The sequence below is a fragment of the Heteronotia binoei genome, chromosome 6, assembly GCF_032191835.1.
Source record: "Heteronotia binoei isolate CCM8104 ecotype False Entrance Well chromosome 6, APGP_CSIRO_Hbin_v1, whole genome shotgun sequence".
Taxonomy (NCBI): Eukaryota; Metazoa; Chordata; class Lepidosauria; order Squamata; family Gekkonidae; genus Heteronotia; species Heteronotia binoei.
Genome location: NC_083228.1, coordinates 75,550,298 through 75,566,630, shown reverse-complemented (window position 1 = coordinate 75,566,630; position 16,333 = coordinate 75,550,298). Strand labels below are relative to the sequence as shown.

Here is a 16,333-nt window from a genome sequence, read left to right as displayed (position 1 = left end):
TTTTGTTATGCTGTTTGCTGTGCTGGGCTGTGCTGTGCTGGGCTGTGCTGTGCTAATTTTGTAGATGCAACTGTTTTTGTTTTGTTTTTCTTCCCTTATCCTTTTCCCTTTTAAATAAATGTTTTTTCTGTTTAAAATGCTGGCAGTTCATCTCTGTACCACATAGATCCCCAGACCGCTTAGACCACGCTGTTTTTAAGAAGGGGGCCCCGGGGAAGGGGGAAGGCATGCAGTTGGATACGGTGCCAATCCTCCAGGGGTGCCCCAAAGAAGCGCTGAGGTCTCTGTGAAACCCAAGTGCAGGGTGGCAGAGGACCTGGAGGCCTAGCCTCACAGCTGGAGAGGGGGATTGGGAGTCCTGTTCCTCTCAATCTGAACCCCGGGACTGAGCAGGTGGTGGCAGCGAGCCCAAGGGGCAGGAGGAGACATAGCTCCCTCCAGGAGTTGGCGACTCCATAGGGAGCTGACGGGACCGGGTCTGAAGGCAGAATCGGGCCGGTTCCGCCACAGTGCTGAAAATAGCATGAGAATTACTCAATGTACATATAAAGAAAAATTATGTACACACTGTTCATGGATGCTACATGTGTTTACTGTGGAGTGATCGTCACAATAGTAGAGAAGAAAATACTTCTATTCTGTCTTAAGGGCTCACAGAAAATATACAGAAACAAGGAGGGTACTGTGAAGGAACTCATAGTGAGGAGGAAATCGCACTCCCAGTGATTTGCACATCTGCCTACAGATTTCTGTCCCCCTACATTTTTCACCTGCCCCCAACCTCCTATTCCTCTTGTCTGTCTTCGCCCTCTGCCTCTACTGCCATTGCATGATTTGCTCTTGTGCCTGCTCACCCTTGTTGCCTCTAGAGCACTACCTTGATTATCTCAGCTACTGCTGGCTCCTACTGTCTCACTGCCGCACTCTCCCGCATCACCTCTTTCTACCCTCACTCATCTGCCCAGTAGCACACCTCCTGCACCTTCCCCATCTTTGCTTCCTCTTTCCTTCCCAGCTGTCTCAGTTATCTGCTCACAATGCCTGTGTGTTGTTCTGCATTTCGTGGACAAGCACAGACAGAATTTCTCCATTCAGGAGCTTTTTGCAACCCCCCCCAGCTTCTTATGTTTGGGATTTTTTGACAAACCTGGGTTTTCCCCAAAGCTGTAGAAAGATCTCAGGAAGCTTCCTAATACTGAATCAGACCATTGGTCTACTGGTCAGTGCGGTTTACTCAAGACTGGCAGTGGCCTCCAGGGTCTCATACAGAGCCTTGTCACATCACCTATTGCCTTGTCCCTTTAAATGGAGATGTCGGGGGCTGAACCTGGGACCTTCTATGTGCAAAGCAAAGGCTCTTCCACTAAACCATAGCCCCTCCCCTTTTCTATATACAGCCTTAATCTGTTGAGCTAAAATTCTGCATTTTGGCCATGCTCAAAGTTAGCTATAACAAGGGGAGGACCCTCAAGGACTTGCAGAGAACATCTTATTTTTCCCCCTCCACTATTTCCTTCCCTGAAAGACCCAACAGTTACTCCCCTTTTCCTACTTCCCTATCTGTTTTCCATGCACCAGCCAACCTTCCTTTATCTGTCCCCTCCTGTCTTCCCATTTCCCTCCTTCCCCCCTCTTGGCAGCTCCACTAGGAAAACCATGGCCAAATTAAGCAGCACTGGGCCAGGCCCAGTTGCACAGTAGGAAACATGCAAGGATTTGTGGAAGGGGAAATGCATTTTCCTCTGTATTCCCCTTCCCACATTACTTCCTTTGTTCCTCCAAACAATGCCTATATCCTCACCTTTCCCTGTCTCCTTCTCTCCTTCCCACTCACAAGCATCCTGTCTTTTATAGGTCCCTGTTTTCAGCTATTATTACTTAATTTATACCTTGCCTTTTCCCATAATGGAACTCAAAAGCTCGCATTAGTCTTCTGTACTCCATTTTATCCTCACAGCAAGAACCCTTAAGTATATTAGCAAGCTTCCATAGCAGAGTAGCGGGATTCAAACCTGGGTCTTCCAGATCCCACTCTGAACCTCTAACTACTACACCACAGTGGCTTTCATGGAGCAGCAGCTGCTAAGTAGTAAAAATCAGCTGGGACTGAGTGAGTCATGCAACACCAGGGGTGTCAAGTTGCTTGGTAGTTGCAACCAGGCCTGGCCCTGATGAGTCACCCTCAAAGGCCAAACGTGACTTCTCCCCCTTCCTTTTACTGACAGCAACCAAGCTAGAAGACTAGCAACACTATTGTAGTTGCCTAGCAACCACTGCAACACCACATGCACATCCTTTTCTTAAAGCTACAGGCACTGTTTCTATTATTTTGGGTGTTTTAACTGCCCTATATATAAGACTTTTCTGTGAACCTGGGGCTTTTTAAGGTTTGTAGAAACATTTGTATTGTCTGTTCTTCAATCCAGTCTCTAGACTTAAGTACCCACAGATGCCATGTTGAAGATTAGGTATCTTGATCAAATATTAGTATTTATTTTAAAATTTCTCCCCCCGCCCATATCTAAGCCCTCTCCTTCCCTGTGTGTACTTTTGTATCAACTAAGCACACAGTGGGAAAAGATAAGTTTTCTAACTTGCAAATTTGACACAAGGAATATCTACTAAATTGTAATTTTGAATACCCACCATTTTTAATTGTTAATGCCATCAACATATCCAAAATCTTCTTTGAAACAAATCTGTCTGAATGAACTGACATCATCTATTGGACAGAAAGGACAACAAACACCATTAGAGCTTGCCCTTGTCTCTTCCTAACTACAGGGATACTATATAAAGAACCAATCATATGCGATACACTAGACCTTGAAGCAGGTCAACAAAATTGTGACTACCATAGTTTAAGCAACAAGAATGAGCAATACCCTTTTAATTCAGTTCTAAAGATACTCTTCTTTATTACCATCAGAGCAAAAAGAATGCAGTGCTTTTAATTTCGGACTATCAGACTACAGGATATCCTTATATACTTTCCAAGATCAAAAATACCATGTTACACAATAATCACATGATAAACTGAGTATCATGTGATGTGGGATGTGGTAAGTCTTCAGAAATTTGGTGGTAAACCCTAAAGGGCTAAATTGGTTACCAAACTCTTGGAAGTATGGTAATATTATATAACAGAAACATACAGAAGCAGTTATGCCAAATATGTGGATATCAGAAGGTTTCCTAAAGACTCCAGTCCATCAGAATAGTATGCATGGAGAGATTCCCTCGCTGGTACAACTCCCCTTCCAGCTCTGGGCTCCCTCCAGTTTCTCCCACTACTGCCTCCCCACTTCAATCCTTTATTGCCATCGTCCTATGAAGTCCCACATGGGTACTGCACATGTACAGGCCAGCAGCTGGAAGATTTCTTAACAGTAACTGAGCTAAAGGAGCCCTGCCAGTTTGGGGCCACCTCCCACTTAATGGTCACATGCTCCAAGAAGGGGAAGACAAGTGGCTAATGTATTGTGAAATGTGAGACTTCTTTTAAGGGGACATGTAAAATGAAAAGATAAAATTTAATAACAGATGGTTATAACTGTCAATGATTCTTCTATGCATGATTATTGGAAAAGATTTTATGATTTTGATCAATCTAAGACTGAATTTGAAATGGAATTATGTATGAATGATGAACATGTTATTGCAAAAATGTATAAACTCTTGTTAAAATTTAAGACAGATAAAGCAAGTAAAAGAATGTATGATAAAATGGGATAAAATTTTGGATATGATATACAAATGGAAGAATTGGAAAACATGTGGATGAAATGTCTTAAATTTACATTAAACTCTAGTCTGAAAGAGAATTTTTATAAAATGATGTATTGTTGGTATATGTCTCCATAAAAATTAGCTAAAAATGTATAAAAAATTTAAAGTAGATGTTGGAAATGTAAACAGCATGAAGGGACATTTTACCACCTATGGTGGACACAGAACAAAGCCAAAAAATTCTGGATACAAATAAATTCATATATCCAGAAGATCTTAAAGATTAATATACAACTCAAACAAGAGGTCTTATTGTTGGAATTAATGGACAGAAAACACATTGTTTTTGTATATACAACAGCAGCAAGATTACCATATGCACAAAAATGTAAAACTTTGACAATACCTACAATTGAGGAATGGCTGGAGAAAATGATGGAACTTGCTGAGATGGCTAAACTTACTTCTTTGATTAGGGAAAAGACATTATCCACTTTTATTGCCAAGTGGAAATCCCTTCTAGACTTTTTGTACAAAATGGGGGGAAATGAACGGATTATTTGCGATTTGTCTTTTTTGGCTGTCCAAGGTATTCATAAAACTCTATTATAGCACCACATTTCAAAGATATCTACTTTCATGCCTATACAAAGTAATGGAGAATACTATGGCATGAATTAAATTGATCTTGGTTGCCAGTGACACATCTTTACACTTTAGAATCTTTTCTAGCTCTTTCATGGCCGCCCTTCCCAGCCTCGGTCTCCTTTTGATTTCTTGGTTGCAGGCTCCCTTGTGGATGATGGAGCCAAGGAATAGAAAATATTGAGCAATTCCAATAGCAGCATGGATCCTAGTAATTCCTCCATTAGCAGAACAGATTCAAATAATCCCCCAATGACAGGATGACTCCAAATAACCACACCCAACAGTTAAATAAATCCAAATAACCACCAAATGTAATTCAGCCCCAGTAACCTTGGCCAGGTAAAAAGAATATAAACAGGGCATCCCTTGAGCAAGCAAGCTAGGTTCAGCTCCCTCAACAAAACTATTTTCCATCCCTAGAATTTAAGGAAAAAGAATTTCTCACCAAATCTTTCCCTCATCAAACTATATTTGAGCTGCAGTAGTGGGCAATGTGTGCAGACCTGCTCAGAAAGAATGTCAGTGCTGTACCCTCTCCTCTAATCTCCACTGCCTTCCCTTAGCAGTTTCACTAGTAATTACTTGATTTATTCCCAAATGTTTAGTGATTTTGTATTTATTTAGTTATAAGAGGGGACCCACAACAAAATGTTGTGGATTGTGTAGTAGTTGATTGAGGCAGATGGGTGGGTGAGAAGAACCCTCCTCACCCACCCATTCACCTTCAATATCATCACCTCAGTCTTGGAGTTCAGCATCCAAGGGGAGAGTTGGGGAGGGTAGCTCAAGTAATGGCACTGAAAGCACCCTGCCCACCTCCAGGACCACTGCATCCCTGTGTGTGAGGGAGGCTCCCCTCTTACTCTCTCCCACTGAAGCAGTAGTGTTTGGTTTACTTTTTTTAAAGGATTAAGGTCTGCAAGCCTGTGGGGGGAGGGGGTCCCCCAAGTTTGGAGATAAATCTGTCAATGTGTTCCCACTGTGCAGATTTAAGTATCCACAGATGGAGGCCACAGTTAACTATTAAAATATGATTCTTAGTGTGTTACATTCCCCAAGTCCACAACTGTGTACTGCATTGTCTTCAACAAGCTGTGATGAAGTGTTTTTGCCACAAATTTGGTCTAGGTCCATAGATAACATTCCCTACAAGGTGTTGTACAATAAAAACCCTAGTTTGGGACATTTAAGAATTTTTGGCACCAAGGCCTGGGTAAATGTTCCTTTAAACCAGAGGCGAAAAGGGGGAGCTCGCTCTAAAAAGCTTCTCTTCCTCAGTTATCAAACAGGAATGAAAGCATACAGGTTTGCAAACGAACATCAAAAGCTAAATGTTCCTTTGAGTCTGCCATGCTCAAAATGATGGTTGCGAGGGCTTTTTCATCCTTGACATCATTTCCAGCAGCTGGCAGGTTCAGGGGAGCCTTGACATACAACCACAGACCTTCACACTTAAGATAATGTTCCATCTGAAGAGCCCACACATTATAATTAGTAGAGATGAGCCCCTCCACCAGCAGAGCAATCGGTGCTTGGGCCATGCTGTCATCTTCGTCTGGCACCTGGTCCCCAGAATCGCTTCCGTCCTCCAAGCTGTTATCAGAAGCCTGGCTGAGCGCATTTTCCACCTCGGCTCCAGAAGCAGCAACTGCGGATGTCCACTCAGTCACAGATCACCACAGCAGTTCAGCCTTGCTCAGAACCTCCAGAGCACAGCACAGCAGAAGCATGCTAGACCCATAACCCTGTTGCCGTATTTGCTGGTATGCCCTGGACTTGCGAGGCTTAATAACAGAAAGCATAGGCACAATACTCTGGACAGAACCGGTATGAACCAGATAAGGGAAGCTGTCATGAACTGTCACAGATCACTGGCATCTGACTCCAGCCTGATGTCTTCACTTTTGGGTGAAAAATCAGCATCAGCCTTATTGCTATGCAGAGCCTTATAATGACGCTCCAGATTACCCTTTTTGGGCAAGGATACAGCAGCGTTACAAAGTAGACAACACTTGTCTTTCACCATGATGAAGAAGTAGTCCATTTCCCATTCATCATGAAAGTGGTAGGTTTTGCTCTTCTTTGGAACACTCATCTTCGTTATACTGGGGTGGCTGGGGTGCTAAGTTAAAACTGGCTGAATCTAGTCCAAAACTGTCACTGCCCCAAAAGTATTAAAGATCAATAGGAACTGAAGACCTCTGGATGATGCCAAAACCACACATGCAGTTCAAAAAGTTAAAATAAGAATTCATCATACTGGCACCAATAATCAAATACCACCACACCAAACAATCATCAAAAAAACCCAAACACCTGTCCAGCAAACCATGAGAGCAAGTGGGGCTGGTGATCTACCTCTGACCCCTCCGCGATCTACTGGTAGATCACAATCTACCTGTTGGACATACCTGCTATATAATGAACTGAAGAATCCACATTTGATATGCTAAACCAGGGATGGCCAAACTGAGGCTCGGGAGCCATATGTGGTTCACACATATTGTGTGGCTCTCGAAGCTTCAACTGCCCCGTCAGCCCATCCAGTATCTTGGAGAATGCATGTAATATTTCTTTCTTTCTACCACCACCTCCCCCCGCAATCTATTTGCCTCCCTCCCTCCTTTCTGCTCTCAAATAGTTGACATTCATGTTTTGCAGTTCTCAAACATCTGATGTTTATTCTATGTGGCTCTTACGTTAAACAAGTTTGGCCATCCCTGTGCTAAACATCTTCTCCCCAAACTACAACATAATGATAATGGCAATTCCTGGAAAACCACAGTGGAAAGATTAAATTGATAGAATATTGCCCAAATATTGAGAGTGACTGCACACTTCTTGGATTTGACAGCAGACTGAGTACCAGAAAACAGAAAGAAACAACACAGAACCTTTAAAAAAATGTGATTAAGTGTTTTTGCCACAAATTAAAGTCCACACATAGTACAACTTTACCATTAACCACTAACCGTATCAGCAGATATCACTCTTATCTATATGCATGCATGCAACTTACCCGAAACATCCACTTTAAAATGGGTACTGGGCAAGGAGAACTATGGTAAGCAGACATAAGTAAGCCTTCATTAATTACAAAAAGCTGCTGAGTTATTCCCGAGCTGCAGAAAGAATAGAAAATTAGTCTAGTGTTGGTCAAAATTAGTCTGTTCATTACAAAATCATAAAATTAACTTCACAGACGCTAGCTTGTTAAAATTGCCAAATTCCAGAAGATAGCAGTAGGGGATATAGGCACTAAATGGAGTAGTGGCATTTTTTAGCCTCATCTGTGGGACTGCAAGAAACCTGGTATGGATACAGGGTAAGGGTCAACTACTGCACTGCCCAGGTCACTGCTTCCTAACAAATACAGCCGAAAATATAAGGCATAATCCAAGCCAAGCCAGATACAGTAAGATTTAAGTCTGATGCTCTTTTCATAATCAAAACACCTAATGCACACATACGTACTTGTCTGGCAAAAGGTTAAAGTTAGCATGCACATACTAGAAAAAGAACACTGTTTTTAAAAAAACCCAGTAAATATATCAATATGCACAGAGAAATAGCTGACACAATAATGTTTAACAGGGAAATTATTAGAAAACTATCCTTACCCAAGAAGGTATTTTTCAATAGGATTATGAGGAAAGAATCCAGAATTCCTCAGATCAAGGTTATGCTGACTGAAAATCTTCCCAGCCTGTGCAATTTGGAATATATTTTCTCCAGGGTGCTGGTCTGGAATAGCATCAATTACTGAATATCTCTCTATAAAGGCTCTGTAATACAAAATGACATCTGTCAGTTTATAACATTTGAAGAATGGACACATTAATTCAGTTGAATTTATTAACTTAAACAGCTGCTAGTCAGGTATAAAGGAAAAACAGCTGCAAGTCAGGTATAAAAGAAATGAGAACTCATCCCAATAAATGAGAACTCATCCCACTGCCATTAAAGGTGATGGCTGGAAAACTAGTAGAGTGGATAGATCATTGTAGTCAATAAAATAACATTTCACTGAGCATAAACACATTACAAGGAAAACAGATATTCAAATCAGAAGACCTGTGTTCAGCAGACAGTTCTCCATCATTAGGTAGTTCTTTAGACAAGTCTCTTTCAACTTCCCATTTAACTTCCTGAAGCTGTTTCTCTAGTTCATCTACCCTGCAATGGAAACAGAAATTAAAAAGCCTGGCACAGGTTACAACAGCATACATTCAAGATGCTTTAAATATTTGCACATATTTCCCCCAATTTTCTTGTTTCTAGAATTTGCCATATCAAATTAAAGCAGATCACTAAATTCTATTGCTACTTACACATGCATTGATATGTATTTAAACTGGAAAAAGTAATTAGCTGTATCATATGCATTTTGTGTACTTAAAGTAAGGTAAGGTAATCCTCTGTGCAAGCACCAGTCATTTTCGACTCGGGGTGATGTTGCATCACGACGTTTTCACGGCAGACTCTTTACGGGATACCTTCCCCAGTCATCTACACTTCCCCCACCCTCAGCAATCTGGGTACTCATTTTACCAACCTCGGAAGGATGGAAGGCTGAGTCAACCTGGAGCCAGCTACCTGAACCCAGCTTCCGCTGGAATCGAACTCAGGTCATGAGCAGAACTTAGGACTGCAGTTCTGCAGCTTTACCACTCTGCACCACAGGGCTCTTCTTTGGGTACTTGGGAGGGAATAATTAGATAGTTCAGCTATTCAACCTATCACTAAAAAACTAACATGGTGAACTACTTCTACTTATCCCTTCATCATGCAATTAATAATGCAGAAACACCACTATCCCACATGCCTCCCCCAATCTGTACTGAAAATTGGCCATTAGAGAGGTCCACACTGCCACAGAAAAGGAACAGCTCCTTTGTAGCTAAAAGTACAGCATGCTTTGATTTTAAAGGGATCTCTGAAACCAGAATCACAAGAACAGACACATCAGCACTAGGACAGCACATGAACCAGCTCACAGACCAAATTTCATCACAGACCAGGGCCCAGCAAATGCAATTGCAACTCTCATGAACCACTCACAGACTGCCGTGTTTTCCATGGAGGTTCATATGGTCCATGAACCAGACATGCTGGCGCTCAGGATTGCCAAGGCAACAGGAAGACTGCCTTCTCTTCACTCCCTGTGCTCCAACTGTGCATCTCATCTCAGCAAGTAAAGGGAAGGCCTTCCCTTCATTTCCCTTGGCGGTGTGACTTGGGAATGAAGAGAAGGCATTTTAAATGCCTTTCCTTCACTCACTGAGGTGTGCTACCATGATGGTGTGCACATAACTCAGCAAGTGAAGGGAGGGTATTTAAAATGCCATCCTTTCACTTGCTGAGGTACACCACCACAGCAGCATAACTCAGCATGTGAAGGAAGGGCATTTTTAATACCTTCCTTTCACAAACCTAGGGAACCACAACCTAGTCTATTAAACAGGAAAGTCTGAAAGTTTGTGTTCATGAACCATGAACAACTAACCTCCACAGACCTCCATTTTTTTGGTCTATGCCCACCTCTAATCAGCACTCATTTTTCCCTCCTAGACATGCAAATCAAGACCTCCTTTGTTTTAAAAGGCCACGATAGTTACCAGGATTAGCTGAGCTTCAAAGGCAGAAAGGAGAGGATGACAGAAGGAAGAAACATGGCATTTAAACAGTCTCATTTACAAAGCAGATATATTTTACATGTTTGAAACACAGCAACCCTTAGGTTTCAAACAATTTATTAGTAACATATAGTAGCATAGTCAATTTCTTACATCATTAATAACTACTTTTCCCCTCTATCCCATATATTACTTTCTACCCACCCCTCCCCCCGTTACTTGACCCCCGCCGGTGTACTAAACTTAAAATACTAATATCAAAGGTACCCTTAATTATTAAGAACCAAAATTAAAATCCTCCTCCCTCTTATACTTAATTATCAAAAATTGTCCAATGTCCTTTTATTTTCCACTCTTTTTCTATGTAATGTCTAAACTTTTTCCACTCCATTCTAAATCATAGTCTCTTAAGGTTCTTGTCAACTTGTCCATTTCACTCCATGTCATAACTTTTACAATCCAATCCCATTTCTCTGGTATTTTTTCTTGCTTCCACAACTGCGCATACAATGTCCTAGCAGCTGAGAGCAAGTACCAGATTAAAGTTCTATCTTCTTTTGAAAATTTTTCCATTTGTAATCCCAACAGAAAAGTCTCTGCAACTTTATTAAATTCGTATCCCAAAATCTTAGATATCTCTTGTTGAATCACCTGTCAATAATTCTTCGCTCTTTCACAAGTCCACCACATATGGTAGAAAGAAACTTCATGTTTTTTACATTTCCAACATCGGTCTGACATCTTATTGTTCATCTTTGCCAACTTTTTAGGAGTCATGTACCATCTGTACATCATCTTAAAACAGTTCTCTTTGATACTCTGACATTTTGAGAGTTTCATAGAGTTCTTCCACAAATATTCCCATGTATCCATCTGTATTTCTTTATTTACATTAATTGCCCACTTAATCATTTGTGATTTCACTACTTCATCTTCCGTAGACCATTTTAACAATAACTTATAAATTTGAGATTAATTTTTCATCATCTCCAAGCAGAACTTTTTCCATTTCTGTTCATTTCCAACTGCCTCGCCCGCCTAAGATGAAAAAATGCGGACTTAGCAGTGGCTGCTACCTGAGCCTCCATAGATAAGGCAGGCTCAAGTAGTACCCCCAAGTTCCTGACCCTGTGCGCCATTGTCAATGGCACACCGTCAAGGGCTGGAAGGGGAATTTCCCCCCCTAGACCACGGCGACCCAAGCAAAGGACCTCTGTCTTCGCTGGATTAAGTTTCAGCCTACTCAGCCTGAGCCATCTAGCCACGGCTTGTAATGCCCGGTCCAGGTTTTCTGGGACACAGTCGGGCCGGCCGTCCATGAGTAAATAGAGCTGGGTGTCATCAGCGTACTGGTGACAACCCAGCCCATGCCTACGGGCAATCTGGGCAAGGGGGTGCATGTAGATATTAAATAACTTTGGGGAGAGAACTGCCCCCTGAGGCACCCCACAATCCAGCGCTCGCCTCTGGGACAGCTCATCCCCAACTGCCACCCTTTGTCCCCGACCATCGAGGAACGAGGAGAGCCACTGTAAGGCCATCCCCCGAATCCCATCGGCGAGACGGCAAGACAGCAGCTGGTGGTCGACCGTATCGAACGCCGCCGATAGGTCCAACAACACCAGCACCGCCAAGCCGCCTCGATCCAGATGCCGCTGGAGGTCATCCATCAGAGCGACCAGCACCATCTCCGTCCCATGACCTGGACGGAAACCGGACTGATGGGGGTCAAGAACGGAAGCATCCTCCAGAAAGCTCTGCAACTGCAACGCCACTGCCCTTTCAATGAGTTTACCCAAGAAGGGTAAATTCGAAACCGACCGATAGTGTGTCAATTCGGCCGGGTCTAAAGTTGGTTTCTTCAGTAGAGGGCGGACCACAGCCTCTTTCAGAGGTGCTGGAAAATGCCCTTCCATCAGGGATCTGTTTATGATATCCCGTACAGGATATCTGAGCTCCCTCTGGCAAGCTTTAATAAGCCAGGAGGGGCAAGGGTCCAGATTGCAAGTTGTAGGGCGAGCAGATGTAAGAATCCTGTCAACTTCCTCCAGACTGAGAGCACTGAAACCATCCAGGACACACTCTGAAGACAGGCACGGAGCCTCAGGTTCCCATACTGTCTCCAATATGGCGGGAAAGTCGTGGCGGAGCGATGCGACCTTATCTGCAAAAAAGTTCTCAAAAGCCTCACAGCCAATCTCCAATTCTTTAGAATTTGGTCTGCCTTATGGCAGAGTTGCAAGGGTCCGAATTGTATTGAACAGTTGTGCCGGGCGCGAAGTTGCAGATGCAATCTTAGCCGCAAAGTATGCTTTCTTTGTGGCCTTGACTGCCATCTCATAGGACTTCATCACTTCTCTATAAGATGTTCTAATCGCTTCGTCTCGAGTATGCCACCATTGCCTCTCTAGCCGTCTGAGTCCACGCTTTAATTGCCATAACTCCTGGTTATACCAGGGTGCCGACTTTTGGCGGGGGCGCAGAGGACTAGGTGCGATCTCATCGATGGCCCCGGAGAGCCTGTCATTCCAAGACTCTACCAGGTCATCTAAGGAATCGCCAGGGAGCCAGGGATCCCGAAGAGCCGTCAGGAACCGTTCCGGGTCTATCTGACTCCGCGGGCGAGCTAAAATACGCTCGCCGCCTAAACGGGCTTGGGGTGGGACATCCACACGAGCCTTGAGGGCATAGTGGTCCGACCATGGCACTTCTTCAACAGTAACATCGTCCACTAAAACTCCCGCCGCGAAGATCAAGTCTAACATGTGCCCCGCCTGGTGGGTGGGCATTGTAACAATTTGGGAGAGTCCTAGTGTCACCATGGATGACACCAGGTCCGTCGCCTGACTGGAGGTCGCGTCATCGGCATGGACATTGAAGTCACCGAGGACCAGAAGCCTGACTGGAGGTCGCGTCATCGGCGTGGACACTGAAGTCACCGAGGACCAGAAGACTCGGATACTCCAATGCCCAGCCTGCTGCGGCCTCCAGTAGGGACAGTAAGGCACTAGCCGGTGCATTAGGCGGTCGGTATACCAGCCAGATCGCCAACCCCTCCCCAACGTCCCACGCCAGACCAGCACATTCAATACTCTCAATCTCCGGGGCTGGGAGAGCCCGGAAGGAGTAAGCCTCTCGGATGAGTAGAGCCACCCCTCCCCCCCGCCCGCTAGTCCGTGACTGGTGAAAGACCGAGTATCCTGGGGGCGCCATCTGGGAGAGAGTTACAGTCTCCCCGTCACGCACCCAGGTCTCGGTCACGCATGCCAGGTCCATATCCCGTTCAGACAGGAACTCCCGAAGGGTAACGGTTTTATTATTTATGGATCTGGCATTGCATAACACCAGTGACGGAGGCGAGTATTTTGCCCTGGCTCCACTACCTGTCACGGTCGGGATGGGACGCAGGCTGGAAGGGGGCCGAGCCTTGTCGTGTCTCGGCCTCCTTCCTTTATAGTTCTGCCTGTTCCCACCGTCATACCTTCCTCTCCCCAGGAGCACTGGAATCCCCAGACCGCTCATCTCCTGCCAGTGTCACCAGAACTTCGACTCGGCGTATAGCTGAGCCTACTAATTTCCCTCCTCCGCCCTCCCTTCTCTAGCCAATTTATCAATTTAAAACTAGCCTGCCAATAATAGCCAATAGTTATTTAATTTAAAACCCTAGCCCACTCTACCCATTATTCATTAGCTAAAATATAATTTAATTAATTATATTAATTTAATTAATTACTGCCTTGTAGGCATCCCATACCGTCTGAAATTCTATAGCATCTCTATAATTGAGTTGGAAGTAAGCTTTAGTTTCCATTTCTAGAGATGACGCTATTTCTTTAATTTGCAGTAAATAATTTAATCTCCATCTTCTCGACTTTTTAGACAATTTTGTAATCCACATTATTGGGTTATGGTCAGCTCCTGTTTTGGGTAAAATCTCTATCTTCTTTGTTGTAAGTCCCAAATCTTTGGTACCCCACAACATGTCAATTCTAGAAAAAGAGTTATGTCTGGCTGAAAAGAAGGTATAGTCTCTTACTTCAGGATTGAACTTTACCCACGTATCCTCCAAATTTTCTTGCTTAACCAGCTCGAAAAAAGATTTTGGCAATTTCCCTTCTTAATCAATTTTTTTTCTTTCCAGATCTATCTATTGTGTTCTGAATTGTTCCATTAAAATCCCCCATCAACAAAACTTGCTCATAAATCACTTCATCCAAATGTTGCGTGATATTTTTAAAGATGATGTCCTTTGCACCATTTGGAGCATAAAGTCCCAACAATAAAAAAAATTTAGCATTCAATGTAATTTCCCCCGCTATATATCTTCCATCTTTATCTTTAAAAACCAATTTCGGATCTAATTCTTTTTTAATACAAAAAATTACTCCTCTCTTCTTCTATTCAGCCAATGTACAAAATTCTAGTCCGAATTGCTTATTCCATAAAAATGTATAATCCTTTTGTCTAATGTGCACTTCTTGTACACAAACTATATTACAATTTTGTTTTTTTATCCATTGAAATGAGCCCTTCTTTTTTGTGGTGAATTTAGTCCATTTACATTCCAAGGTATCAATTTGTAATCCATCATGGTGCAAATTCTTTATTTTCTCCATAAAATCTACGCAGTTCCTGTGTGCTTGTAATTGTAATCCTTTTCCCTTGAAGTTCAAAGCTCAAACCTACAGGTATTATCCATCTATATCTTGTTGTCACATAGTTTTTCTGTCAGTTTTTTGTATGCATTCCTGTCAGTTAACACTTGTCTTGGCAACTCTTTCATAATTCTTATTCTACTACCTCCCACTATCAGTGTCTTTTCAAAGTTTTTGTTTATGATTTTTCCCACCATTTCTTTTGTCATATATCTAATCACCATGTCTCTTGGCAGATTATTCTTTTTCGCATAGAGTGAATTCACCCTATACATATAATCATACATATTTCTATTCCCTTCAGGATCTTCCTCCAAAAATTCTGCAATTATTTTTATTATATAGTCTTTCAGATCAGATTCTTCATCCTCTGGTACACCTCTCAAACGAATCTGTGTCTCCATCAACTTAGTCATGTATTATCACCTTTTCTCATAATTTTAACAAGGCGGAATCATGTATTTTCGCTCTCTCTTCCACCTCTTGTACTTTTTTGTTATTACTGCAGTCTCATTTCTGAGATTCTCTATTTCTTTTTTTAATTCTTTTTTTGAGTCCTCAATATCTTTTCTTATTTTTTTTAGAGGCAGTTATCATTTCTTTAACCCCTTTCATTATCCTGGCCTCCATTGCATCTAGCTGGGTTTGCATTTTCTCCATTGAAGACCTAGTATGGAATTTGCTTCAGATCTGACATGTAAAAAAGATCGAAATTTTTTATCTCACCAAATTAAATTTGGACCATCAGGTTTAAAAGAATGAAGCTTGTCCTTTCCAATGAACCCAATTTCACTGTCCTCTGAGCCTTCCAGACTCAGATATTAATATTTAAAGTTTTTATTTCCCCCAAAATGGCGGTCGCGACTTTTGCTTCACTTTCGAAATTTTTCTTTTTTTCCCTTTATCCAATTCAAATCTTCTTCACCACTGTCCAATAGTCCTTATTTTAAAATTGCCAATTCAATTAACTCCACCGATTTTTATTGTCCCAGTCACTTTAAAAACATTGTTAAAACTTTGTCCTCCCAGCAATGGCCACCGATGTTTCTCTCTGATATTATAATCCTAGAGTAGGCTGTTTACTTCTTCTACTTCCTTCTTCCTCTGGTACTTCCTGCTTTTCCCGCCACCAAGTCTCGTTTCACTGGTAGAGAAATCTTGCGATGTTTGCCATATTTCCTGTGTTGACTGTGAGTGCTGCAGATCTATGATGATGGGGCAACTTCCTCAACCGCAGACAGACTAAACAATAAATTCCTTTCTCCTTTTAGCACTGTCTCTTAGATTTACAAAGTTCAAATTTAGCCCCTTTTCTTCTCCTCCTCTCAAGCTTCCATTATATCCAACTCCCACCTTTTAATTTCATTTTGTTTAGCTTTAAATAGTCCCGGAGTGAAGAGATAACAATTGATACCCTTTTTTTGTAGTTTATCCAAATCGATACCCGTCTTTTGTAGATTAGATGTTTAAAGTTGTAAAAGAAGATTCAGATCCTGTCAAGCTTAAGTCAAATAAATGACTCTGGAAACTTCTGCAGATGATGAATATGCAAATTCTCTCCGGAGATCCCTCAAAGCCTCAAAAGAGCCCCCTCCGGGACTCCCTTTCAGCCAAGGTAAGTCTCCTCAAAGTATCTGTGCATATCTTGGACGATTCTCTAGCTGA

The 16,333-nt window shown here is 42.5% G+C and overlaps 1 protein-coding gene across 1 annotated transcript in view; it reads right to left on the bottom strand.

The window, feature by feature from the left end:
- The window catches only part of SLF2 (SMC5-SMC6 complex localization factor 2), a 58,399-nt gene that overhangs the window by 20,043 nt on the left and 22,023 nt on the right, over nucleotides 1-16,333 (bottom strand). The window contains exons 7-10 of the mRNA XM_060241778.1: nucleotides 8,452-8,553; nucleotides 7,998-8,162; nucleotides 7,397-7,499; nucleotides 2,647-2,722 (exon numbers count right to left, since the gene is read on the bottom strand). Of these exons, the coding sequence (XP_060097761.1) occupies nucleotides 2,647-2,722; nucleotides 7,397-7,499; nucleotides 7,998-8,162; nucleotides 8,452-8,553 (446 nt within the window). The remainder of the gene's footprint in view (nucleotides 1-2,646; nucleotides 2,723-7,396; nucleotides 7,500-7,997; nucleotides 8,163-8,451; nucleotides 8,554-16,333) is intronic.